We start from the raw sequence: 27050 nt of genomic DNA, 5'->3' as shown, positions 1-27050 counted from the left end.
TGTCACCTGAGCACAGCGAAGACACCTGCGAGGCCTGTCGTGCGTTCCGGTCCCGAAAAACACTCCGAGACCGTCGAGCCAGAAGACTTCAAATGGCGTCCGCACCGACAGCCCAACGGGAGTTCGAGGAACAGGAAGAAGAAGGTACCTTCTCGATCCAAGACTCAGACTCCGAAGGATTCGACGATACACAAACCGTGAGTAAGACGTCGAAAACCACACAAAGAAACATTTACAAGGCCCAGGGGACGCCACTGCCACCAGGCCATGGCTCAACCCATAAATTCGGTGACCGACCGTCGGCACCGAAAAAGGCCCAAACAGTGCCGAGATCGTCCGACTCCGGTCGAGACACCGGCACGCAGCCTTCTCGGGACCGAGAAAGTGCTGGAGACAAGCCTCGACACCGAGATGCCGGTGTGGACACGGCTCGACGCCGAGACAGCGGCACCGAAACAGATCGACGCCGAGAGGTTTCGGCCCCGAAAAGGAAAAAAGTCACCTCGGAGCCGAAAAAACAAGCAGACAAAGTTTCGACGCCGAAACAAACTGCAAGCGACCCAGCTTCAGGCTCTTATACAGAAGAGCACTCGCTAACCTCCCAAATGCAAAAGCATAGGTTTGAGGAAGAGCTACAAGCAACTGATGTGGACCATACGCAAAAGCGTATCTTCATTCAGCAGGGGACAGGAAAAATAAGCACCCTTCCCCCCATTAGGAGAAAGAGAAGGTTGGAGTTCCAGACGGAACAAGCACCACAACCAAAAGTGGTGAAAAGAGTTACACCACCACCCTCTCCTCCGCCCGTGATTAACGTTTCACCAGCACAAACTCCATCTCACTCCCCAGCTCACACCACCATGAGCCAGGGTGACCAAGATCAGGACGCATGGGACCTATACGACGCCCCAGTGTCAGATAACAGCCCGGAGGCATACCCTACAAAGCCATCTCCACCAGAAGACAGCACCGCGTACTCTCAGGTGGTGGCTAGAGCAGCACAATTTCATAACGTAAGCCTCCACTCAGAACAGGTCGAGGATGATTTCTTGTTCAACACACTCTCCTCCACCCACAGCTCCTTCCAAAGCCTGCCTATGCTCCCTGGTATGCTCCGGCACGCAAAAGACATATTTAAGGAGCCGGTCAAAAGTAGGGCAATCACACCAAGGGTGGAAAAAAAGTATAAGCCGCCTCCTACGGACCCGGTTTTCATCACTACACAGCTGCCACCAGACTCTGTTGTTGTAGGAGCAGCTAGGAAAAGGGCCAACTCTCACACATCTGGAGATGCACCACCCCCAGATAAAGAAAGCCGCAAGTTCGATGCAGCTGGTAAGAGAGTCGCAGCACAAGCTGCAAACCAGTGGCGCATCGCGAACTCCCAGGCACTACTTGCGCGCTATGACAGAGCCCACTGGGACGAGATGCAACATCTCATTGAACATCTGCCCAAGGACTTCCAAAATAGGGCAAAACAAGTGGTTGAGGAGGGACAGACCATCTCCAACAACCAGATACGTTCCTCCATGGACGCTGCAGATACAGCTGCACGGACAATTAATACATCTGTAACTATCAGAAGGCATGCATGGCTCCGAACGTCTGGATTTAAACCAGAGATTCAACAAGCAGTTCTCAATATGCCTTTTAATGAAAAAGAACTGTTCGGTCCAGAAGTGGACACAGCGATTGAGAAACTCAAAAAAGATACGGACACTGCCAAAGCCATGGGCGCACTCTACTCCCCGCAGAGCAGAGGGAATTACAGCACATTCCGTAAAACGCCCTTTCGAGGGGGGTTTCGGGGTCAAAGCACACAAGCCAGCACCTCACAAGCAACACCGTCCACTTACCAGGGACAGTATAGAGGAGGTTTTCGGGGACAATATAGAGGAGGGCAATTCCCTAGAAATAGAGGGAGATTTCAAAGCCCCAAAACCCCTACTACTAAACAATGACTCACATGACACTCACCCCCTCCACACAACACCAGTGGGGGGAAGAATAGGTCATTATTACAAAGCATGGGAGGAAATCACTACAGACACTTGGGTTCTAGCAATTATCCAACATGGTTATTGCATAGAATTTCTACAATTCCCTCCAAACATACCACCAAAAGCACAAAATTTAACAACACACCATTCCAATCTCCTGGAGATAGAAGTGCAGGCACTATTGCAAAAGAATGCAATCGAATTAGTGCCAAACACACAAATAAACACAGGAGTTTACTCACTGTACTTTCTGATACCAAAGAAGGACAAAACGCTGAGACCAATCCTAGACCTCAGAGTAGTGAACACTTTCATCAAATCAGACCACTTCCACATGGTCACACTACAAGAAGTATTGCCATTGCTAAAACTACACGACTACATGGCAACTTTAGACCTCAAGGATGCTTATTTCCATATACCAATACACCCATCGCACAGGAAATACCTAAGGTTTGTATTCAAAGGAATACATTACCAATTCAAGGTACTGCCTTTCGGATTAACAACCGCACCAAGAGTCTTTACCAAATGTCTAGCGGTAGTCGCTGCACACATAAGAAGGCAGCAAATACATGTGTTCCCATATTTGGACGACTGGCTAATCAAGGCCCATTCGTTCATACAGTGCTCAAATCACACAAATCACATCATACAAACCCTCTTCAAACTCGGGTTCACCGTCAATTTCACAAAATCCAAAATTCTGCCACGCAAGGTACAACAATACCTGGGAGCCATAATAGACACATCAAAGGGAGTAGCCACTCCAAGTCCACAAAGAATTCTAAATTTCAACACCATCATACAACGCATGTATCCAACACAAAAGATACAGGCAAAGATGGTATTACAACTCCTAGGCATGATGTCATCATGCATAGCCATTGTCCCAAACGCAAGACTGCACATGAGGCCCTTACAACAATGCCTAGCATCACAGTGGTCTCAAGCACAGGGTCACCTTCTAGATCTGGTGTTAATAGACCGCCAAACTTACCTCTCGCTTCTGTGGTGGAACAACATAAATTTAAACAAGGGGCGGCCTTTCCAAGACCCAGTGCCACAATACGTAATAACAACAGATGCTTCCATGACAGGGTGGGGAGCACACCTCGATCAACACAGCATACAAGGACAATGGAACGTACATCAAACAAAACTGTATATCAATCACCTAGAACTTCTAGCAGTTTTTCAAGCACTAAAAGCTTTCCAACCAATAATAGTTCATAAATACATTCTCGTCAAAACAGACAACATGACAACAATGTATTATCTAAACAAGCAGGGAGGGACGCACTCCACGCAGTTAAGCCTGCTAGCACAAAAAATTTGGCATTGGGCAATTCACAACCAAATTCGCCTAATTGCACAGTTTATACCAGGGATACAAAATCAACTCGCAGACAATCTCTCTCGAGATCACCAACAGGTCCACGAATGGGAAATTCACCCCCAAATTCTGAACACTTATTTCAAACTCTGGGGAACACCTCAGATAGACTTGTTTGCGACAAGGGAGAACGCAAAATGCCAAAACTTCGCATCCAGGTACCCACACAAACAATCCCAAGGCAATGCCCTATGGATGAACTGGTCAGGGATATTTGCTTACGCTTTTCCTCCTCTCCCTCTCCTTCCTTACCTGGTAAACAAACTCAGTCAAAGCAAACTCAAACTCATATTGATAGCACCAACTTGGGCAAGGCAACCCTGGTACACAACGCTGCTAGACCTATCAGTGGTACCCTGCATCAAATTGCCCAACAGGCCAGATCTGTTAACACAGCACAACCAAAAGATCAGACACCCAGATCCAGCATCGCTGAATCTAGCAATCTGGCTCCTGAAATCCTAGAATTCGGGCACTTACAACTTACCCAAGAATGTATGGAAGTCATAAAACAAGCAAGAAGGCCATCCACCAGGCACTGCTATGCAAGTAAATGGAAGAGGTTTGTTTGCTACTGCCATATTAATCAAATACAACCATTACACACAACTCCAGAACATGTAGTGGGTTACTTGCTTCACTTACAAAAATCTAACCTAGCTTTCTCTTCCATTAAGATTCACCTTGCAGCAATATCTGCATACCTGCAGACTACCTATTCAACTTCCCTATATAGAATACCAGTCATTAAAGCATTCATGGAGGGCCTTAGGAGAATTATACCACCAAGAACACTACCTGTTCCTTCATGGAACCTAAATGTTGTCCTAACTAGACTTATGGGTCCACCTTTTGAACCCATGCACTCCTGCGATATACAGTTCCTAACCTGGAAGGTGGCATTTCTCATCGCCATTACTTCCCTGAGAAGAGTAAGCGAGATTCAGGCGTTTACTATACAGGAACCTTTTATACAACTACACAAAAATAAAGTCGTCCTAAGGACCAATCCTAAATTTTTGCCAAAGATTATTTCACCGTTCCATCTAAATCAAACAGTGGAACTTCCAGTGTTCTTTCCACAGCCAGATACCGTAGCTGAAAGGGCACTACATACATTAGATGTCAAAAGAGCATTGATGTATTACATTGACAGAACAAAGAACATCAGAAAGACTAAACAACTCTTTATTGCATTTCAAAAACCTCATGCAGGAAACCCAATTTCAAAACAAGGTATAGCCAGATGGATAGTTAAATGCATCCAAATCTGCTACCTTAAAGCTAAACGACAGCTGCCCATTACACCAAGGGCACACTCAACCAGAAAGAAAGGTGCTACCATGGCCTTTCTAGGAAACATCCCAATGCAAGAAATATGTAAGGCAGCCACATGGTCTACGCCTCACACATTCACCAAGCACTACTGTGTAGACGTGTTATCCGCACAACAAGCCACAGTAGGTCAAGCCGTATTAAGGACATTATTTCAAACTACTTCCACTCCTACAGGCTGATCCACCGCTTTTGGGGAAATAACTGCTTACTAGTCTATGCAGAACATGCGTATCTACAGCGACAGATGCCATCGAACTGAAAATGTCACTTACCCAGTGTACATCTGTTCGTGGCATCAGTCGCAGTAGATTCGCATGTGCCCACCCGCCTCCCCGGGAGCCTGTAGCAGTTTGGAAGTTACCTTCAATTATTTATATATGTATCATCTCAACCTTAAATAGGTGCATACTTAGTCACTCCATTGCATGGGCACTATTACTACAATTCAACTCCTACCTCACCCTCTGCGGGGAAAAACAATCGAAGATGGAGTCGACGCCCATGCGCAATGGAGACAAAAGGAGGAGTCACTCGGTCCCGTGACTCGAAAGACTTCTTCGAAGAAAAACAACTTGTAACACTCCGGCCCAACACCAGATGGCGAGCTATTGCAGAACATGCGAATCTACTGCGACTGATGCCACGAACAGATGTACACTGGGTAAGTGACATTTTCATTGATGTGCGCTAGATGCTGCTGATTCAGCAGCGCGCAGTGTTAATACCAGCGTCATCATAAGACAACATGCCTTGCTCAAGTGCTCAGGCTTTAAACCAGAAGTACAGCAGGCAGTGTTGAACATGCCCTTTGATAAAGAGCACTTATTTGGCCCACAAGTTGATACCATACTTGAAAAACTTAACAAGGATAATCAAACTGCCAAAGCTAGGGTGCACTCCAAGCCAGCACACACTGGGGTAATTTTGGTAACCCAGGGTTCTCAAGAGGCTTTCGGTCATCCTTTACAGACAAGTCTTACATACAAAGCCCACCTCTCTGTCATATTCTAGAGGTTATTATAGAGGTTCCTATAGAGGGAACAATAACAAAGGCCAAGGAAAGCCTTCTACATCTAGAGGCTCCTCATCCACCACCAAAACAATGACTGCCTCCACCACCACACACTACTGTAGGGGGCAAACTACAACATTTGTACCCACAATGAATGCCTCTACCACCACCACACACCACTCCTGTAGGGGGCAAACTACCAATTTGTTACCCACAATAGACTCAAACGACCACAGATAAATGGGTACTTTCAATTATCCAAAACAGTTATTGTTTGGAGCTCGGTTCCACTCCACCAAACATACCCCTTCGTGCTCACAGACTTTCCCAAGAGCATTTCACTCTTCTCAAAGAGGAAGTACACTCTTTTTCTCAAAGGGTCTATAGAAACAGTTCCATTACAACACCAGGGTAGAGGAGTTATTACCTGTATTTCATAATAACCAAAAAGACTGTTCTCTCAGACCAGTCTTAGATCTCAGACCCTCAAACCATTGCATCCTGTCAGAACTCTTCTATATGGTCACACTTCAAGATGTCATTCCCCTTCTCCAACAGGGTGATTTTATGACCGCGTTAGACCTAAAGTACACTTATTTTCACATTCCCATTCATCTGGCACACCACAAATACCTCAGATTTGTAGTTGCAGGAAAACATTACCAATTCCAGGTCTTACTTTTAGGGGTCACAACTGCTCAGAGAGTATTTGCAAAATGTCTTGTGGTAGTGGCCGCACACCTCAGAAGACAACACATTTAGGTCTTCCCTTACTTGAATGACTGGCTCATCAAAGCCAATACCTTCCAGCAATGTCAACATCACACTCAACTCACAATCAATCTCCTACACACTCTAGGATTCACTTTTAATTACCTCAAATCACATAGTCAACCCCTCCAGATACAGCCCTATCGAAGCGTGATTCTCAATACACAATTAGGATAGCGTTTCTCAGCTGAGCCCGTATTTAAGCCTTTCTAACAATGATTGATCTATGTACAGAGAACCATTGATACACAGTAAGGACTATTATGCACCTACTAGGGATGATGGCAGCCTGCATTGCCATCGTACCTCATTCAAGATTTAATATGCATCCCCTTGAACAGTGCCTCTTTCGTCAATGGTCTCAGACATGGGGTCAACTCGAAGATCTAGTGTTGCTTGACCTCCAAGCTCATTGTTTTCTGCATTAGTGGAATCCCACAAACCTTATGAAAGTGCAGCTCTTTTTGGACCCTGTGCCTCAGATCATTCTCACTACAGATGCATCACATACCGGTTGGGGAGCTCATCTCCACACCCTCAGTCCAGGGGCTATGGAACATCACTCAACAGTGTCCTTACACATCAGTTACCTGGAACTGCAAGCAGTCTTCTTGGCAATGAAAGTGTTCCTTCCACACTTGCAACATAAGGTTGTGTTGGCACATACAGACAACATGACTGCCATGTACTATCTTCAAAAACAGGGCTACACAATTCCCTCAACTAGCCTGTCTTGCACAAGCAATATGGAAATGGGCAATTCATCACCACATTCACATAGTGGCACAATATCTCCCAGGGACAGACAATTTGCAGACCTGCTCAGCAGGATGCAGCAACAAGTCCACGAATGGGAACTCCACCCACAGGTCCTTCACCAGTACTTTCTAAAGTGGGAAACACCTGAAATAGACCTGTTTGCCACACCTCAAAATGCTGAAACTTCGCCTCCAGGTATCCTCACCCTCAGTCCAAAGGCAATGCTCTGTGGATGAGTTGATCAGTAATACTTGCTTACCCTTTTCCCCCACTCCCACCCATTCCTTTTCTAGTTCGGAAGCTCATACAATCTTCCCTCACCATGAATCTGGTAGCTCCTACATGGGCCCAACAGCCATGGTTCACAACACTTCTGGATCTCCTAGTAGTTCCACATCAGAAGCGCCCCAACTGACCTAACTCAAAATCAACGACACATAAGACACCCAGACCCCAAATCTCTCAACCTCGTAATATGGCTCCTAAGGTCATAGAATGTGGGTATTTACATCTACCTCAGGAATGTATGAATATTCTTAAAGAAGCACGTAGACCCACAACTACACAATGTTATGCGGCAAAATGGAAACGTTTTGTTTGCTATTGCCAACCAAAAAACATTGACTCTCTCAAACCAACGGTTCAAGAAATTGTCTTTCTTACTGCATTTACAAAAAGCTAATCTTGCTTACACATCCATTTGCCTTAATTTAGAAGCTATAGCTGTATATCTTCGAAACACACAGCATACTGCTTTGCTAAATAGAACTAAAGAGTTTAGAAAAACAAAATAACTTTTTGTGTCTTTTTTAATGCCCCATAAAGGAGTGCCTATATCTAAAGCAAATATAGCTTGATGGATAGTCAAGTGTATTCAGATTTGCTATGATAAAGCCAAACAACACTTACCTACACCATCTAGAGTGCACTCCACTAGGAAGAAAGGTGCATCTATGGCATTTTTAGGTAACAGAACTGTAGCAGATATTTGTAAAGGATCTACATGGTCTACACCCCATTACTTTACAAAACATTATTGTATAGATGTACTTGCACGTCAACAGGCAAATGTTGGACAGGGATTACTAAAAACACTCTTTCAAACAAGTGCAACTCCCGCACGCTAGCCACCGCTTGACTGAGGGAATGCTTTACAATCTATGCATAGCATGTGTCTCTACAGCCAGACATGTCCTCGAACAGAAAATGTTACTTCACCGTCAGACCCATGCCCCCACCACGTGTACAACAAAGCAGACGCAGTCATCGCTCCCAAACTACGGAAGGTCGTCAACATCTTGTTCGAAACAGCAACATTCCCGGAAAGCTGGAAACACGCCGAAATCAACGCCCTCCTTAAGAAGCCCAAAGCAGACCCCTAGGACCTTAAGAACTTCCGACCCATCTCCCTACTCCCGTTCCCTGCGAAGGCCATCGATAAAATCGTCAACGCACAACTGACTCGCCTCCTCGAAAACGACATCCTGGACCCCTCCCAGTCCGGCTTCCGACAAAACCACAGCACCGAAACCGCGCTCCTCGCCGCCACAGATGCCAAATGGACAACGGCGAAACATCAGCCCTCATCCTCCTGGACCTATCAGCCGCCTTCGACACGGTATGCCATCACACTCTGAGAACCCGCCTCTTCGAAGCCCGAATACAAGAGAAGGCCCTCGAGTGGACTACATCCTTCCTCTCCGACAGAACCCAGAGAGTCCGCCTCCCTCCCTTCCGCTCCAAAGCCACCAAAATCATCTGCGACGTCCCACAGGGCTCATCCCTCAGCCCAACATTATTCAACATCTACATGGCACCCCTCGCTCAAGTAGCCCGCCAATACAACCTCAACATCATCTCCTACGCCGACGACACCCAGCTCATCCTCTCCCTCACCAACGACCTGCACACCGCCAAGTCCAACCTCCACGAGGGAATGCAGGCTGTTGCCGAATGGATGAGAAACAGCCGCCTGAAACTGAACTTGGACAAGACGGAGGTCTTCATCCTCGGACCCAACACCTCCGCCTGGGACGACTCCTGGTGGCCAACATCTCTAGGAACCCCACCAACACCGACCATGCATGCAATCTGGGCTTCATCCTCGACTCCTCCCTCTCCATGTCAAAACAGGTCAACGCAGTCTCCTCCTCCTGCTACAACACTCTCCGCATGCTCTGCAGAATCTACAAGTGGATCCCAACAGACACAAGAAAAACAGTGACACAGGCCCTCGTCAGCAGCAGGCTAGACTACGGCAACACACTCTACACAGGCATCCCAACAAAACACCTGCGGCGCCTCCAACGCATCCAAAACGCCTCCGCCCGACTGATTCTCAACATACCCTGCCGCAACCACATCACACCCTACCTGAAAGACCCCCCCACTGGCTCCCCGTTGACAAGATGATCACTTTCAAGCTCCTCACCCACGCACACAAAGCACTCCACAACACCGGACCTGCTTACCTCAACAACAGACTCAGCTTCTACACTCCCACCCGCCAGCTCCGCTCCGCAGACCTCGCACTTGCCACCGTCCCCCGCATCCACCGAAAGACATCTGGCGGCAGATCCTTCTCCTACCTCGCCATCAAGACATGGAACACTCTCCCAACCAACCTGTGACGGACCCACGACCTACTCGCCTTCAAAAGACTCCTCAAGACATGGCTCTTCGACCAGTAGCAGCTCATCCCCCACCCCCCCAACAGCGCCTTGAAACCCTAAAGGGTATATAGTGCGCTCTATAAATATATTGATTGATTGATTGACTTACCGTTAGACATCTGTTTGTGGCATGTAGTGCTGTAGATTCACATGTGCCCTCCCTGCATGGACATCTTTTCTGTTTTACTCTCTTTTCACTACTTCACACTCTCTCCTGCAGAGAGACAATCTAACAAAGGCCTCAATGCACATAAGGAGTGGTCATTCGTTCCATGACTCCAAGAGCTTCTTCGAAGAAAAACAAGTTGTACTGTTCCGAATGCAACACTAGATAGCAAGCATATGCATAGCATGTGAATCTACAGCACTGCATGCCACAAACAGATGTCTACTAGTAAGTTACATTCTCCTTCCATGCTGTGTACTTACCTGGACCTAGCATGCACCAGGTAATTCTCCTCATTTATGACTTGAGTAAAGATCCCTATGATCAGGCCATTCCATCTGCATAGGAAGTGACATCATTGAATTTCCCATTATCCATCCGCACAGGAAGTGATATCACTGCTTTCCAGCGAAAACAGTATTTAAAAGAAGAAACCAAGTAAGAGCACATATTTTCCCATTATCCACCTCCTTAGAAAGTGACACCACTGCATTTTCTATCATCCATGCACACATCCCTTCATCCCTTCTTGGCTTCTCACTACTTCAATCAACTCTTCATGGTATCCCATCCCTGGGCCTCACAAAGGGTGGACACAGATAAGGGCATTTCATATTTGGTCCTTTAACGACAAGAAAGGGCCCTGGGCTAGAACTTCTGTTTCAGTGAAACTTAAAAGTTAAAATAAAATCATGTGCAGCACCTCATACAGCCAGGCTCCTTAATCAAACCTAGATGCAGACAACCCAGCGAAACTTCGTACACAGACCACTACCTCCCACACACCCTTAAACTACAGAACACACATTGTAACACATGTTCATTAAGGCTCGCTTTTCAGTACTTCATTCATCAGACAACGCAAACCTCATCATCTCTCACAAGCTTGATACCCCCTTCACTCAGGAACATGGTTCACGCCTACACTTTTGCACATCCTGGACATCCCTCTTCCACGAGCTACTTCATTAATTATGTTGACCTCACACATAAGAAAGTGGAGGAGATCTTGTCATCCATAAGTCCTCCTGGTCCTGCACCCTAGACAAGCAAGTACTACACCACTCCATTTAGCAGTTGGCATGCCTTTTCTGTCTGTCTGCAACTCCGACCACTTTCCATCTCGTCTATAGGCCTCCTAGGCAGAACAAGGACTTAATTGATGAATTTTCAGATCTCCTCACCACCTTATTCATCCAACATGCCCACACCCTTCCTTTGGGTGACTTCAACCTCAAAGGCAATACAGGATCAAACAAAACAAGAGACAACCTCATCAACTTCCTCGAGACACTCAACATAGTATGGCATGTCACACTACCAACACGCTCCAAAGGCTTCATCTTCGACCTTGACATCTCAACATCATGGGACAACCACTTTGACAGACCTATCTCTATGCTCAGTGTGCTACCCACACACCAAGGTCAACACAAAAGAGAACACCAAATCCTTCAAGGACTTCTCCATAGAAAACCTAATGCTTGATCTCATCTCTCATCCTATCAACTCCACATCCGATCCCAAGATACTTCTAAACAACTTCAGCAATGTTTTGTTTTGCCACGTCTATTATTCCTTTGGAGTAGTGACGATTGCCTGAGAAACCACCATCACCTCTTGGTTTTAGGCTCCTCTTTTTAGAAATGGGCCTTGCTTGAATGAGCTGTATACAGAATTTATTAGCACCTTGCTCCCGAACACCTGTGCCAGGTGCTGCCTATAGCTTCCTAAGGCTTTATTAAGTCATCTTAAGATGTTGCGCAACAATTTTCTGTTAGGGGGTTGTGCTGATGTGTGACCGCGTCATAAACAGAGTTTACCCCTAATTACATTATGGTTGTTTTTACAGGGCCCGGCCTGGCCTGTGTTGGTTCTCATTCCCCATTCATGTAGGAGGCTATTCACATACTGCATTTTGTAGTGTTACAAAACTTAATACAAAATGCTGCTCACAAACCTACGTGCATAGCTTGTACCTCTGCCTGCTGGCTGCTACACACATGTATTTTTAGTAAACATAGGCAGCAAGATATTGCTGGTGATCCCGGAAGATCTTAGAGTCTACTTGTCTTAGAGGATATCTGGTGGGCAGGACATAGCCACATAAGTTATCCACGTAGGCTTAGATACCATGGATTTCTTGGACGTCTATAGCAGTGTTGTCCTTTGTAGACACACTGAAATGAAATCCACTGAATTCTCAGGTGATGAACAGGCAACCCTAATGCATTTACCCTTTGACTGGCCCCTCATCTTCTCAGAGGAAGCAGATTCCTTGTTGGAATGTTTTAAAGACAAGAGAGCTACAGTGCATTCCTTGAGCCTGTTGACCCCTCCCAAAAATGTCCATATTAGTTTTGGAAATGAATGGGCTACTCCAAAGGGTTGTATTTAGACCAAGCCAGCGTTATTTGCCATCTATACAACAGACAGCCAGTCCTTTCAGAGCCACATATCTGTATCCAACAGCCAAATTGCAGGCTAGCATTGGTACAATTTTTCCAACTTCCTCTTCTCTGCTACAACGGCCATTAACTTTGGTTTACCTTTAGTGCCTTGCTTAATTTTACCTTTAGTAGCCCATGCCCAACATTGCAGTGAACAATGTTGGCGGTCCATCATGTTTGACAGATAGACATTGCATATTGTTGAAAATGGCCTCTCTTCCCCTCCCTTCCCACTATTCGTTCCATACCAGAATGAATTTTGGAGAAGCATCTTTCCATCCTGGTCTTTGGGGGGCGAGGCACTTCTTGCTCTCCAAGGGTGCCATCAAGAGGGTACTGAAATCAAATTCAGAATGCTTATGCTGGCCCAGATTTGGTCTTCTCTGGATGCGAGTAACTGGATGGTATCCTTAGACTTGCAGGATGTGTGTTTTCTTTACCTGTCTTGAAGCCCCACTGTTATGTGCTTCACTGTGGGTCTGGAGCGTTTTCAGTTTGCAGTGCTTTCCTTCGGTCTCACCAGCATCTCTCAGTTGTCCACAAAAGTGATGGTGATGGTCACTGCCCATCCTATTAGGTCAAGGGTACCTGTATTCCTGTACCTGTATATCTGGCTGCTCCAGACAGGCTCATCTCAGTCATTCGTTGACCACCTCTAGATGACGACATATCTCTTGACATTGTTGGGGTTCACTATAATGAGACAGTTACACCAGGCTTCTATTTATTGGGGCGATTTCGGATACAGTGGAGTTCAGCACTTTTCCGCTACATGAAAACATCCAGGCCATTCAAGCTATTATACCAATGTTTCAGGCTCAGCCCTGGACCACAGTGAGAGCAGCTTGTTAGCCTCTTGGCCTTCTGCATCCGCCTATGCCAGATGCCTCTTGCATGCTCTAAGATGGAATGTGAAGTTCCAGGGTACCCAGCATCACAGCAACTTTTCCGACACCATCCTGGTTTCAGAGGACTTGTTTTTTGGTTTGCAATGGTGGATGTTGGGACGTTAGTGATCTATCAGCAGGTCCCTCTCCCTTCCCCATCTAGAACCAGTGTGGTGGTGGTAGTGTCCCTGCTGGACTGGTTATCTGGAAGAGGAGGAGAAGAGAGGAGTTAGATGTATGTTGGAGTACCAGTTCCACATCATTCTAATGATTCTGTGGGCAGTTAGGCTATGTGTGAAGGCCTTACTCTTGTCCATCAAGGAGAGACTAGGTTCTCACATACATCACTGCCTCCATGCGGTACATCAAAAAGCAGGGTGGAGTGGGTTCATGAGTCCTGTGCCAGGAGACTTCATCGCTGGAAGTAGTTGAATCGTCCGGGCATTTTCTTGATCAAGAATCACTTACCTGGCTCCCTGAATGCCATAGCAGATAAAAGACTGCATCTGGTAGATCACAAGTGGTATCTGCATCCTAAGGTGGCATCAGCTGGCTTCCAACAGTGGGGAGAATCTTAGCTAGATATTTTTGCTGCCATTGAACGGGCAGTGTCAACAATTTTGCTAATTGGAGTTTCTGTAAAAACACTAATTATGAGATGATTTCATGCTTGGATGAAACACAAGATTCTGTTACACCTTTCCTTCTCTGCCTTTCCTGTCCCAAGTTATGAAGAACATCAAGAGCAGACAGGTTCAGGTCGTCTTTGTAGCTTTGGATTGTGCCAGATCAGTGTGGTACCCGTAACTCCTGGACATGAACATTTTTTCCTTCAATGAGACTTTCACTTCTCGTGGGCTTCAACAAGAGGCAAGAGTCCTCCACCCAAATCTACTCAGTCTACACCTGCATGCATGGCAATTGAGAGGTGGCTGTTGACTGCCTTTGATCTGCCACCTTAAGTGGTGAATGTAATTCTTGCTGCCAGAGACTCCCTTATACAAAATCCATTTACTCAGGCAGCCTGGATAAATGTGTGACCTGCTGTGGTGTTCCATCAGTTTTCTCTTACAGGTGAAACTGTCTAGTGTCCTTTTGTTTTTGTTTTTAGTACACCATGGCTTTGCGTGGCCACTTTTAAACATTGTGTTGGCACTTTCTGCATTTGCCAGGTCAACCACCCTTGTTCAAGGTTTTGCATGTTTCCTTCCACGCAGTGTGTGGTGTCATAGGGTGTCCTATGTTGATCTTGACATTTCTCGTGCATTTGTCCTTTGCAACGATGCATAGCTGCACACTTTTTGTTCTGACTTGGTAGACAGTGTTCCCTTTTGCAGTTACACCAGTCCATATTGTGAATGAACTTCAGGCACTTTCAGTGCAGCCACCCTCCATCACGTTAATACAGGACAGGTTTGTGCTGAGGACTTCGGCAGCCTTCTTGTCAAGTCATGGTTCCCTTCCATGTTGGTTAATCATCACTCTGCCAATGCTCTTTGCTGGCTCTCATCCCTCGAAAGAGGAAGAGAGCCTCAATCTATTAAAACTCGTTAGGGTTTTACTCTTTTATATTGATCGTACAAGAGACCATTGGGTTGATGATCAGCTATTTCTGGGGTTCTCTGGTGCAAAGAAGAGGAAAGCAGTGCATAAGAGGAGGATGTCGAGTTGGATAGAGTTTTCCATTGAGATCTGCAATGTGCTACCCTGCAAGCAGCCTTGGTAGGTCTAGTAGTTGATTACACCAGGGCTAATGATCCAACCTGTGTGTTGGGGCACAGAGTGCCTGTCCTTGCCATCTGTCTGGCTGCGGTGTGGGTTGTGATGCCTTGGCAGACTTGGTCCAGTAGGAGGAACATTTTGCCTACTCTGTCTTGCAAAAGTTTTGTTCTGAAGCCAGCCCAGAGACCCTTCACCTGAGGGAGGGACTTCTTTGGTATCTCTTTAAGGCGAGTAAACTGCAGTTTAAAGTATCCATCAGAAGAAAAACGTATCTTCTGTAAGTCTTTCTGGTTGATACTCTGTCCAACCACATTTTCCTAACTGGCCTCCCGCCTGTGGAGTGGCCATTTTCGAAAACATCTAAAAAAATTCCTAAGTTAGTACTCACTGGATTGTAACCAAGAATTGTTCATGCTCCACATCTGATGGTGTGGAAAGGTGAAAGATTAGTAACTGTCAACGCACAGTGGTGGCTCTTGTATGTGGCTTCGCTCTGTCACTTCTGGAGAGGTATGGAGCTAGAATGAACCCACACACCACTACCTATTGGCAAATAAGAGCACTGCTGTAAAAAAAAAAAATAATAATAATAATCCAAATCCAATCTTGCGCCAGGTACCTATTTGAAGGTAACCTAAGTAACTGGATTCTAGAAACTCCTAAAGACCTGGCCTTTTACCCTCTAGAATGCCTTGCTTCATTATCTTGTTATGTATTATTATGTAGCATTAAGACAATTTGGCATATTTTGCACTCTGTATATGAAATTTAACTTAACATGTCACTACTGTCGTATTTGGAAAGAATACATCTTTTTTTGCTTAGTCATGAAGCACACTATAAATTATAGTTCTTAATGGCATTTACTTGACTGAACTGTAACCCACTTATATTTTCTTCTTCTAGATGAGAAAATCTTTGCAAGAAACAGTTCATTCTTTTAAAGTCACTAATGAAGAATTGTCCTCAAAAGGAACATATAACGTTGAGGACATGAGTGTTTGTGATGCTGCCTGCAAGGTATGTTTTCAAAGAAGAATGTAGTGTCTAAGGTTTCATGATGTAATTTTTGTAATGATCTAGGAGCGAGCTGCAAGTTTGGATAGAGGTGAAGAAAGGTTTACAGAACTGTTGGCTCAGCCCTATGCCTCCATACCAGCGTAGCTGTCTTGATCCTTACACCTGCTCTAATTGTCATTCACTCCCGTGAGCCATTACACTATAATTTCCAAAGTCACTTTTTTTTTTTTTCTTTTCGCTCTCTACTTGACCCCTGAACTGCAAAAAATTATGAATACCATCTCTCTGTTCTCTAGCAACGTTCTATTTTTTTGCAAAACAGCTCTTTATTCCAGTACTGACTTTTTTTTTTTTTTACTGCGGATCCAACTATTTTATCTAGCTACCACCTATTTCCCTTCTAACAGTTATCGGTAAAATCATCGAGCGATGGGTCAATACACAACTTTCAAAATATATTAAAGAAAAATCTCTGTTAAATACTCATTAATCTGATAAAGATTCTATCAGCAGACTACTTACCTTTAGAATAATCCCCAGGCATCAGACAGATGCTTCAGCCTTTATCCTTGATTTCGATGAGACTGACGGTGAGGCTGCTGAACCTCTTGACTCCGTGCATCCTGCTGCTAATACATGCCCACTGACATTTTGTGGGCTCTGCTGTGGGACCTGAAGTCCCATTGGGCACAGCATTAAGGGAATCTCTCTGACGTGGTCCAGATATAGGAGGGAACTGCAAAAAACCTAGAGTGGTGGCTAACGAACCATGATTGGGGGTCAGCTGCAGACCCCCTCCTTTCCCCAACTAGAGCTGACTGTAGCGATACGTGTGTCACTTATAGGCTAGGGTGACCATCTGGGAGAAGTGGAAATAAGAGTGCTCTGGTTTCTGGCAGTCTCTGCTCCACATCAGCTTGCTGGAGTTGAATGTGACCTGACTGGCATCGAAAGCCTTTCTTCTTTCCATCAAGGGGAGGCTAGTTCAGGTTTTCAGAAAACACCACAGCCATATGGTATTTCAATGAACAGGACAGGATGGGGTCGTGGACATGGCTCACGAGCCAGGGCATTTCCCTGGTGGTTCACCATCCGGTGGGTTCTCTGAACACCAGAGCAGAAGAACTCAGCCGACGATGCCTACATGACCACGAATGGCGTCTCCAAATGGAGGTGGTGCGAGGTCTTTACTGAGATTGGGGAGAACCATGGTTAGATTGGTACGCCACCCGCTAGAATGTGGAATGTCAGCACTTCTGCACGCTGCAGTTTCCAAGGCAACTCTCACCAGGGGACACCTTTCTCTCAGGTGGAGCTCAGTCTCCTTTGTCTTTCCACCGATACGACTACTGCCCAGATTTCTCAAGAAGATCGGTGACGACCGGGCCCAAGTTATTCTTAGTGTTACAGGTTGGGCACGGAGAGTAAGGTATCCAGAACTCCTAAGCATTAGTGCTCCTGTCCGGCTGCCCCTTTGGGAGGATCTACTTTTGCAGCAACAGGGCAGGGTCCTGCACCTGAACCTACACAGACTCTGCCTTGATGCCTGGGAATTGCACAGTGACATTTGGCAGTTTTTGGACTCCTTCCTGGCGTCTGTGATGTCATTCTTCAACCAAGACTGGATATGCCTGTCGTTGGGACAGATTTGTGGCTTGGTCTGCATCTAGACAGGAGGATCTCCTTAATGCACTCTTATCTGAAGTGTTGTTTGTTCTCTCTTTGGCCTGGGTAGGCTTTGCTCTGGGCATCTGTCAGGCATGTCGGCATTCTCGTGGTTGCCGGTTCAACCCTTCCTGTTTAAGTCACCGGTTGTGACTCATTTTCTCAAGGTAATGCAGCAAAAGTTTCCTTCAGAATCCTCCATCATGCCCCAGTGGGACCTGAACCTAGTTTTAACCTTCCTTATGTATTCACCCTTCAAACACTTGCACAATTGCCCTTTTTGCTTATTAACTTCTGAATCTGCCTTTTCTAGTAACCATTACATCAGCCAGGACGGTAAGCAATTTCTATGCACCATCCTTACACCTCTTTCTTCCCAGACAAACGTGTTCTAAGAACACCTGCCTCTTTTCTTCTGAAATAGGTGACACCATTTCACGTCGGGCAAATCATCATCTTGACTACTTTTCTTGATCCTCCTCACCCTTCCAAAGAAGAGAAAGACACTCTACCGACTGAACCGGAAAAGAACATTGTTGTTCTACATCATGGATACTCAAAGTGCGGCCCCCTTGACCTTTACATGCGGCCCCTTGTGCAACAGGAGTACAGGGTTGCTGTTCACTCAATCGTAAATAGAGAGACAATTGTTTATTTCAAGGTTAACTGGTGGTCAGGAAAGGAAGTAACCAGAGAGTCCTGAGCTTCACTTTAGAAGCAAGTTCATTTTTAAAGACATCTTGCAGCAAAAGTGTAAAAATATAACAGTCACTTCAAAATTCAAAAAGTGTATTAATTTAACATGCAGTCCATTTCACCGAAGTATAATTTATTGTATTAGTACACTGAGAAGTATTCATTTAATGTGATAGTTTTCACACAAGTGTTTAGAAACAAATTTTCACCTCTACCCTGACAAATACGCCAATAGTGAATTAAACAAGCGAGTCAGATGTTATGTGCACTTTTTGAGTGATCTGGGTTACTATTATAGATGAACAGCATTATAGTTTATTAAATCAAACACAGGAGCAGATTTGTACGATGCAGACCCTGAACCTAATATTAAGCAATTGCCTAGGATCACAAAATTTGCAAAAGTGGGGAAGCCAAGAATAATCACAGGTTTTCTAGTTCCATATTGCTCAATTCAGCCACTAGATGTATATCATTTGCTTCGCCTACCAATACTTAACCGCCAGTCCTCCCAACCCTCTCCCCCGACCACCATTCCGCTGGCATACAGGGAGTGCAGAATTATTAGGCAAGTTGTATTTTTGAGGATTAATTTTATTATTGAACAACAACCATGTTCTCAATGAACCCAAAAAACTCATTAATATCAAAGCTGAATATTTTTGGAAGTAGTTTTTAGTTTGTTTTTAGTTTTAGCTATGTTAGGGGGATATCTGTGTGTGCAGGTGACTATTACTGTGCATAATTATTAGGCAACTTAACCAAAAACAAATATATACCCATTTCAATTATTTATTATTACCAGTGAAACCAATATAACATCTCAACATTCACAAATATACATTTCTGACATTCAGAAACAAAACAAAAACAAATCAGTGACCAATATAGCCACCTTTCTTTGCAAGGACACTCAAAAGCCTGCCATCCATGGATTCTGTCAGTGTTTTGATCTGTTCACCATCAACATTGCGTGCAGCAGCAACCACAGCCTCCCAGACACTGTTCAGAGAGGTGTACTGTTTTCCCTCCTTGTAAATCTCACATTTGATGATGGACCACAGGTTCTCAATGGGGTTCAGATCAGGTGAACAAGGAGGCCATGTCATTAGATTTCCTTCTTTTATACCCTTTCTTGCCAGCCACGCTGTGGAGTACTTGGACGCGTGTGATGGAGCATTGTCCTGCATGAAAATCATGTTTTTCTTGAAGGATGCAGACTTCTTCCTGTACCACTGCTTGAAGAAGGTGTCTTCCAGGAACTGGCAGTAGGACTGGGAGTTGAGCTTGACTCCATCCTCAACCCGAAAAGGCCCCACAAGCTCATCTTTGATGATACCAGCCCAAACCAGTACTCCACCTCCACCTTGCTGGCGTCTGAGTCGGACTGGAGCTCTCTGCCCTTTACCAATCCAGCCACGGGCCCATCCATCTGGCCCATCAAGACTCACTCTCATTTCATCAGTCCATAAAACGTTAGAAAAATCAGTCTTGAGATATTTCTTGGCCCAGTCTTGACGTTTCAGCTTGTGTGTCTTGTTCAGTGGTGGTCGTCTTTCAGCCTTTCTTACCTTGGCCATGTCTCTGAGTATTGCACACCTTGTGCTTTTGGGCACTCCAGTGATGTTGCAGCTCTGAAATATGGCCAAACTGGTGGCAAGTGGCATCGTGGCAGCTGCACGCTTGACTTTTCTCAGTTCATGGGCAGTTATTTTGCGCCTTGGTTTTTCCACACGCTTCTTGCGACCCTGTTGACTATTTTGAATGAAACGCTTGATTGTTCGATGATCACGCTTCAGAAGCTTTGCAATTTTAAGAGTGCTGCATCCCTCTGCAAGATATCTCACTATTTTTGACTTTTCTGAGCCTGTCAAGTCCTTCTTTTGACCCATTTTGCCAAAGGAAAGGAAGTTGCCTAATAATTATGCACACCTGATATAGGGTGTTGATGTCATTAGACCACACCCCTTCTCATTATAGAGATGCACATCACCTAATATGCTTAATTGGTAGTAGGCTTTCGAGCCTATACAGCTTGGAGTAAGACAACATGCATAAAGAGGATGATGTGGTCAAAATACTCATTTGCCTAATAATTCTGCACTCCCTGTAGATGCGGCCCTCGGGCACATCACAGACCAAACTTTTTGGCCCCTGGGAAAATGTTTGTGAGTACCCGTGTTCTACATTGACGGATCCAGAGTCCCCGGGAGACAATCAATTTTTCAGGGGGTTTGTTGGGACAAAGAAAGGGAAGGCTGTTCAGAAACGGACCATCTCACAATGGATAGTGCTCTGCATTAGGATCTGCTCCATATTGCGCGTGAAGTAACCCCTGGAGGGCTTGGCTGCTCATTCCACCAGAGCCAAAGCTGCAACCACTGTTAGCTTGAAGTGCGTATCCTTGACATCTGTTGGGCTGCAACATGGGCGTGTCTGCACATGGTTAAGAAACACTATGTTCGATGGCATATGTTGCTGCAGATACACATGTTTAGCACAGTCCGCTGCCTGGTGTTGGGCTCGGAGTATTACAAGTTGTTTTTCTTCGAAGAAGTCTTTTTTGGTCACGGGACCGAAGGACTCCTCCCTCTTCGGCTCCATTGCGCATGGGCGTCGACTCCATCTTAGATTGTTTTTTTCCGCTGTCGGGTTCGGACGTATTCCTTTTCGCTCCGTGTTTCGGTTCGGAAAGTTAGTCAGAATCTCGGAAGAAAGCGTCGGTATTGTTCCGTTCGGTATCGGGATAGTTAGGTACATCGACACCGATCATCGGAAGACTTTGGGGTAGCTTCGATTCCCCCATCGGGGCCTGGTCGGCCCGACCGCGTGCGACATCGAAGCCGATGGAACGGACCCCGTTTTGTTTCTGCCCAAAATGTCACAGTAAGTATCCTTATACAGATCAGCACTTGGTCTGTAACTTGTGCTTGTCCCCCGAGCACAAGGAGGATACCTGTGAGGCCTGTCGAGCCTTCCGGTCCAGAAAAACACTCCGGGACCGAAGAGCCAGGCGTCTACAAATGGCGTCCACGCCAACAAAACAACGTTTCGACGACGAAGAGGAAACTTTCTCGGTTCCGGAATCAGAATCCGGAGACTCCGACGTCGAACAACAGCAACAAACAGTGAGTAAGACGTCGAAAATTAAAACCATCGAGAAGACAAAAGCCCAGGGGACGCCACTGCCAACAGGCCATGGCTCGACCCATAAGACCGGCGACCCGTCGAAGGCGCCGAAAAAGGGCACGCCCATAGCGAAGACACCCGACTCCGGTCGAGGGACCGCCATGGAGCAACCTCGGAGCCGAGATAGCGGCTCAGAGAGGCAAAAACAAGATGCCGGCACCGAAAAACCTCGGCACCGAGACACACTGCGAAATCCACAAAAATTCTGTCGGTGCCGAAGCCGAAAAAAGATTCTCTCTCGGCGCCGAAAAGTTCCACACCTTCATCCTACACAGAGGAACAAGGAATAAGTGGCCAAATGCACAGATTTGGACAAGAGCTCCAAAGTGTAGAATCAGACTACACACAAAAGAGACTGTACATCCAGCAAGACACAGGGAAGATATCAACCCTTCCCCCAATAATAAGGAAAAGAAGGATCGGACTTCTTAAGGATGACGCACAACCACAAGCCAAAGTGGTTAAAAAAGTCACGCCTCCGCCCTCTCCACCACAACAGGCATCGCCGGCACAAACACCGCCACAAATGCACTCACCAGCGCAAACTACCATAAGTCAAGATAATCCGGATCAAGACGCTTGGGACCTATATGACACCCCAGTGCCGGACAATGATCCCGATTCATACCCCACAAAGCCGTCACCGCCAGAGGACAGTACCTCATACTCGCAACTGGTGGCTAGGGCTGCAGAATTCCACAATGTCCAACTGCATTCCGATCCTATAGAGGATGATTTTTTATTTAACACCCTCTCGGCTACACATAGCCAATATCAATGTCTCCCAATGCTACCAGGGATGTTACGGCACGCAAAACAAATTTTTGAAGAGCCCGTAAAATCAAGAGCCATCACCCCAAGGGTGGATAAGAAATACAAACCACCACCCACAGACCCAGTGTTTATTACTTCGCAGTTACCACCTGACTCCGTAGTAGTAGGGGCAGCTCGCAAGAGAGCAAATTCCCATACATCTGGCGACGCCCCACCTCCGGACAAAGAAAGCAGAAAATTTGATGCGGCAGTAAAAAGAGTGGCATCACAGGCAGCCAACCAGTGGCGCATCGCAAATTCTCAAGCGCTGCTGGCCAGATATGACCGCGCACACTGGGATGAGATGCAACTTCTCGTAGACCATCTTCCCCAGGAATACCAAAAAAGGGCGCAGCAAATAGTTGAAGAGGGACAAACAATCTCAAACAATCAAATCCGCTCTTCACTGTACGCAGCCGATACTGCAGCGAGAACAGTCACCACTGCTGTCACCATAAGGAGACACGCTTGGCTCCGCACTTCAGGCTTCAAACCTGAAATCCAGCAGGCTGTCCTTAATATGCCCTTCAACGAGAAACAACTTTTTGGCCCTGAAGTGGACACAGCCATTGAAAAACTTAAAAAGGACACAGACACGGCCAAAGCCATGGGCGCACTCTACTCCCCGCAGAGCAGAGGCTCTTTTAGAAAAACTCCATTTAGAGGGGGGTTTCGTGGCCAACCCACAGACACCACCAGCCAACAAACAAGAACCACACCATATCAGGGTTCATTCCAAAGGGGAGGTTTCAGGGGATATAGAGGGGGTCAATTCCCAAGGAGTAGGGGAAGATTCCAGACTCCAAAAACACCTCCTCCTAAACAGTGACTTTCAAGTCACACAACCCCTTCACTCAACACCAGTGGGGGGAAGACTAAGCCAATTCTACCAATCTTGGCAGCAGATTACAACAGACAATTGGGTATTAGCAATAATCCAACATGGCTATTGCATAGAATTCCACAAATTCCCACCAAACATCCCTCCAAAAACACGCAAAATGTCACCACAACATTTAGAACTTTTAGGACTAGAAGTACAAGCACTACTGCAAAAGGATGCAATAGAGTTAGTACCAGTACAACAAAAAAACACAGGAGTTTACTCCCTGTACTTTCTAATTCCAAAAAAAGACAAAACATTAAGACCAATATTAGATCTCAGGACACTAAATACCTACATCATATCGGACCACTTTCACATGGTCACACTACAAGACATCATTCCACTGCTCAAACAGCAAGATTACATGACCACATTAGACCTAAAAGATGCGTACTTTCATATACCGATACACCCTTCTCACAGAAAGTACCTAAGGTTCGTATTCAAAGGAATACATTACCAATTCAAGGTGTTGCCATTCGGAATAACAACTGCACCAAGAGTATTCACAAAATGTCTAGCAGTAGTAGCAGCACATATCAGGAGACAACAGATACATGTGTTTCCTTACCTAGACGATTGGCTAATCAAGACCAACACAGTAAAAAAGTGCACAAACGACACCACATATGTCATACAAACCCTTCACAAACTGGGTTTCTCCATCAACTATACAAAGTCACACCTCGAACCGTGTCAGACACAACAATATCTAGGGGCAACCATCAACACATCAAAAGGAATTGCCACTCCAAGTCCACAAAGAGTGCAAGCATTCCACAAGGTAATAAGTGCTATGTTTCCAAACCAAAAGATACAAGCAAAATTTGTGCTAAAACTTCTAGGCATGATGTCATCATGCATAGCCATTGTCCCAAACGCAAGACTACACATGCGACCCTTACAACAGTGCCTAGCATCACAATGGTCACAGGCACAGGGTCAACTTCAAGATCTGGTGTTGGTAGACCGCCAAACATACCTCTCGCTTCTATGGTGGAACAGCAACAATTTAAACAAAGGGCGGACATTTCAGGACCCAGTGCCTCAATACGTTATAACAACAGATGCTTCCATGACAGGGTGGGGAGCACACCTCAATCACCACAGCATTCAAGGACAATGGGATGTACACCAAACAAAATTTCATATAAATTACCTAGAACTGTTAGCAGTATTTCTAGCGTTAAAAGCCTTTCAACCCATAATAACACACAAATACATTCTTGTCAAAACAGACAACATGACAACAATGTATTATTTAAACAAACAAGGAGGAACACACTCAACACAATTGTGTCTCCTAACACAAAAAATATGGCAGTGGGCGATTCACAACCACATTCGCCTAATAGCACAATTTATTCCAGGGATCCAAAACCAACTAGCAGACAACCTTTCGCGAGACCACCAACAAGTCCACGAATGGGAAATTCACCCCCAAGTTCTGAACAAATACTTTCAAATTTGGGGAACACCCCAGATAGATTTGTTTGCAACAAAAGAAAACGCAAAATGCCAAAACTTCGCATCCAGGTACCCACACCGCGAATCACAAGGCAATGCTCTATGGATGAGTTGGTCAGGGATATTTGCATACGCTTTTCCCCCTCTCCCTCTCCTTCCATATCTAGTAAACAAATTGAGTCAAAACCAACTCAAACTCATACTGATAGCACCCACATGGGCAAGACAACCTTGGTATACAACTCTACTAGACCTTTCACTAGTACCGCATGTCAAACTACCCAACAGACCAGATCTGTTAACACAACACAAACAACAGATCAGGCATCCAAACCCAGCATCATTGAATCTAGCAATTTGGCTCCTGAAATCCTAGAATTCGGACACTTAGACCTCACACAAGAATGTATGGAGGTCATAAAACAAGCTAGAAAAGCTTCCACTAGACACTGCTATGCATCTAAGTGGAAAAGATTTGTTTGCTACTGCCATACCAATCAAATCCAACCATTGCATGCCTCTACGAAGGACATAGTGGGATACTTACTACATTTGCAAAAAGCGAATCTCGCTTTTTCATCTATAAAAATACACCTCGCAGCAATATCTGCTTACCTACAAACTACTCATTCATCGTCTCTATTTAGAATACCAGTTATTAAAGCATTAATGGAAGGGCTAAAAAGAATTATACCACCAAGAACACCACCAGTTCCTTCATGGAACCTTAACATCGTCTTAACAAGACTCATGGGTCCACCTTTCGAACCCATGCATTCCTGTGAAATGCAATATCTAACGTGGAAAGTCGCATTTCTCATTGCAATCACATCCCTCAGAAGAGTAAGTGAAATACAGGCATTTACCATACAAGAACCATTTATTCAAATACACAAAAATAAAATAGTTCTAAGAACAAATCCAAAATTTCTACCAAAAGTAATCTCACCATTCCATTTAAATCAAACAGTAGAATTGCCAGTGTTCTTCCCACAACCAGATTCCGTGGCTGAAAGGGCACTACATACATTAGACATCAAAAGAGCACTAATGTACTACATTGACAGAACAAATCTAATCAGGAAAACAAAACAACTGTTCATAGCTTTTCAAAAACCACACATAGGAAATCCAATCTCTAAACAAGGCATTGCTAGATGGATAGTCAGATGTATTCAAACATGCTATCTTAAAGCCAAGAGAGAATTGCCTATTACTCCAAAGGCACACTCAACCAGAAAGAAAGGTGCTACAATGGCCTTTCTAGGAAACATTCCTATGAGCGAAATATGTAAGGCTGCAACCTGGTCTACGCCTCATACATTTACTAAACACTACTGTGTAGACGTACTAAATGCACAACAAGCTACAGTGGGCCAAGCTGTACTAAAAACATTATTCCAAACTACTTCAACTCCTACAGGCTAAACCACCGCTTTTAGGGGAGGTAACTGCTTTATAGTCTATGCTAAACATGTGTATCTGCAGCAACATATGCCATCGAACTGAAAATGTCACTTACCCAGTGTACATCTGTTCGTGGCATTAGTCGCTGCAGATTCACATGTGCCCTCCCGCCTCCCCGGGAAGCCTGTAGCCGTTTAGAAGTAGATCTTAAATCTTAAACATTTGTACATTTGTAAATAATTATTATAAACTTTTTATGTACATACGTATTCACTCCATTGCATGGGCACTATTTATAGCAAACAACTCCATCCTCACCCTCTGCGGGGAAAACAATCTAAGATGGAGTCGACGCCCATGCGCAATGGAGCCGAAGAGGGAGGAGTCCTTCGGTCCCGTGACCAAAAAAGACTTCTTCGAAGAAAAACAACTTGTAATACTCCGAGCCCAACACCAGGCAGCGGACTGTGCTAAACATGTAAATCTGCAGCGACTAATGCCACGAACAGATGTACACTGGGTAAGTGACATTTTCATTCCTGAACAGTTGGGTCCATCGTGATAGGCCTTGTGCACAGTCAGTCCTCCAGCACTTCCTGATCTAAATCGGTTTGCAGACCCTCCTTTGGAGAGGTATTGCATAAGCACCTATTCTAAGGTAAGGAATCTGCAGCTAGAAGTCTCTTGTGAATGAATAAGTTTTCTGCAAATGGATTGCTCCACATAGATGTTAA

General features: G+C 45.3%; 1 protein-coding gene across 1 annotated transcript in view; it reads left to right on the top strand.

The window, feature by feature from the left end:
• The window catches only part of TMEM214 (transmembrane protein 214), a 279147-nt gene that overhangs the window by 134799 nt on the left and 117298 nt on the right, over positions 1 to 27050 (top strand). The window contains exon 12 of the mRNA XM_069233624.1: positions 16080 to 16193. Within this exon, the coding sequence (XP_069089725.1) occupies positions 16080 to 16193 (114 nt within the window). The remainder of the gene's footprint in view (positions 1 to 16079; positions 16194 to 27050) is intronic.

Source organism: Pleurodeles waltl, chromosome 5, assembly GCF_031143425.1.
Source record: "Pleurodeles waltl isolate 20211129_DDA chromosome 5, aPleWal1.hap1.20221129, whole genome shotgun sequence".
NCBI classification, from domain to species: Eukaryota; Metazoa; Chordata; class Amphibia; order Caudata; family Salamandridae; genus Pleurodeles; species Pleurodeles waltl.
Note: the sequence above shows the minus strand (reverse complement) of the source record. Positions and strands in the feature narration are given on the sequence as shown.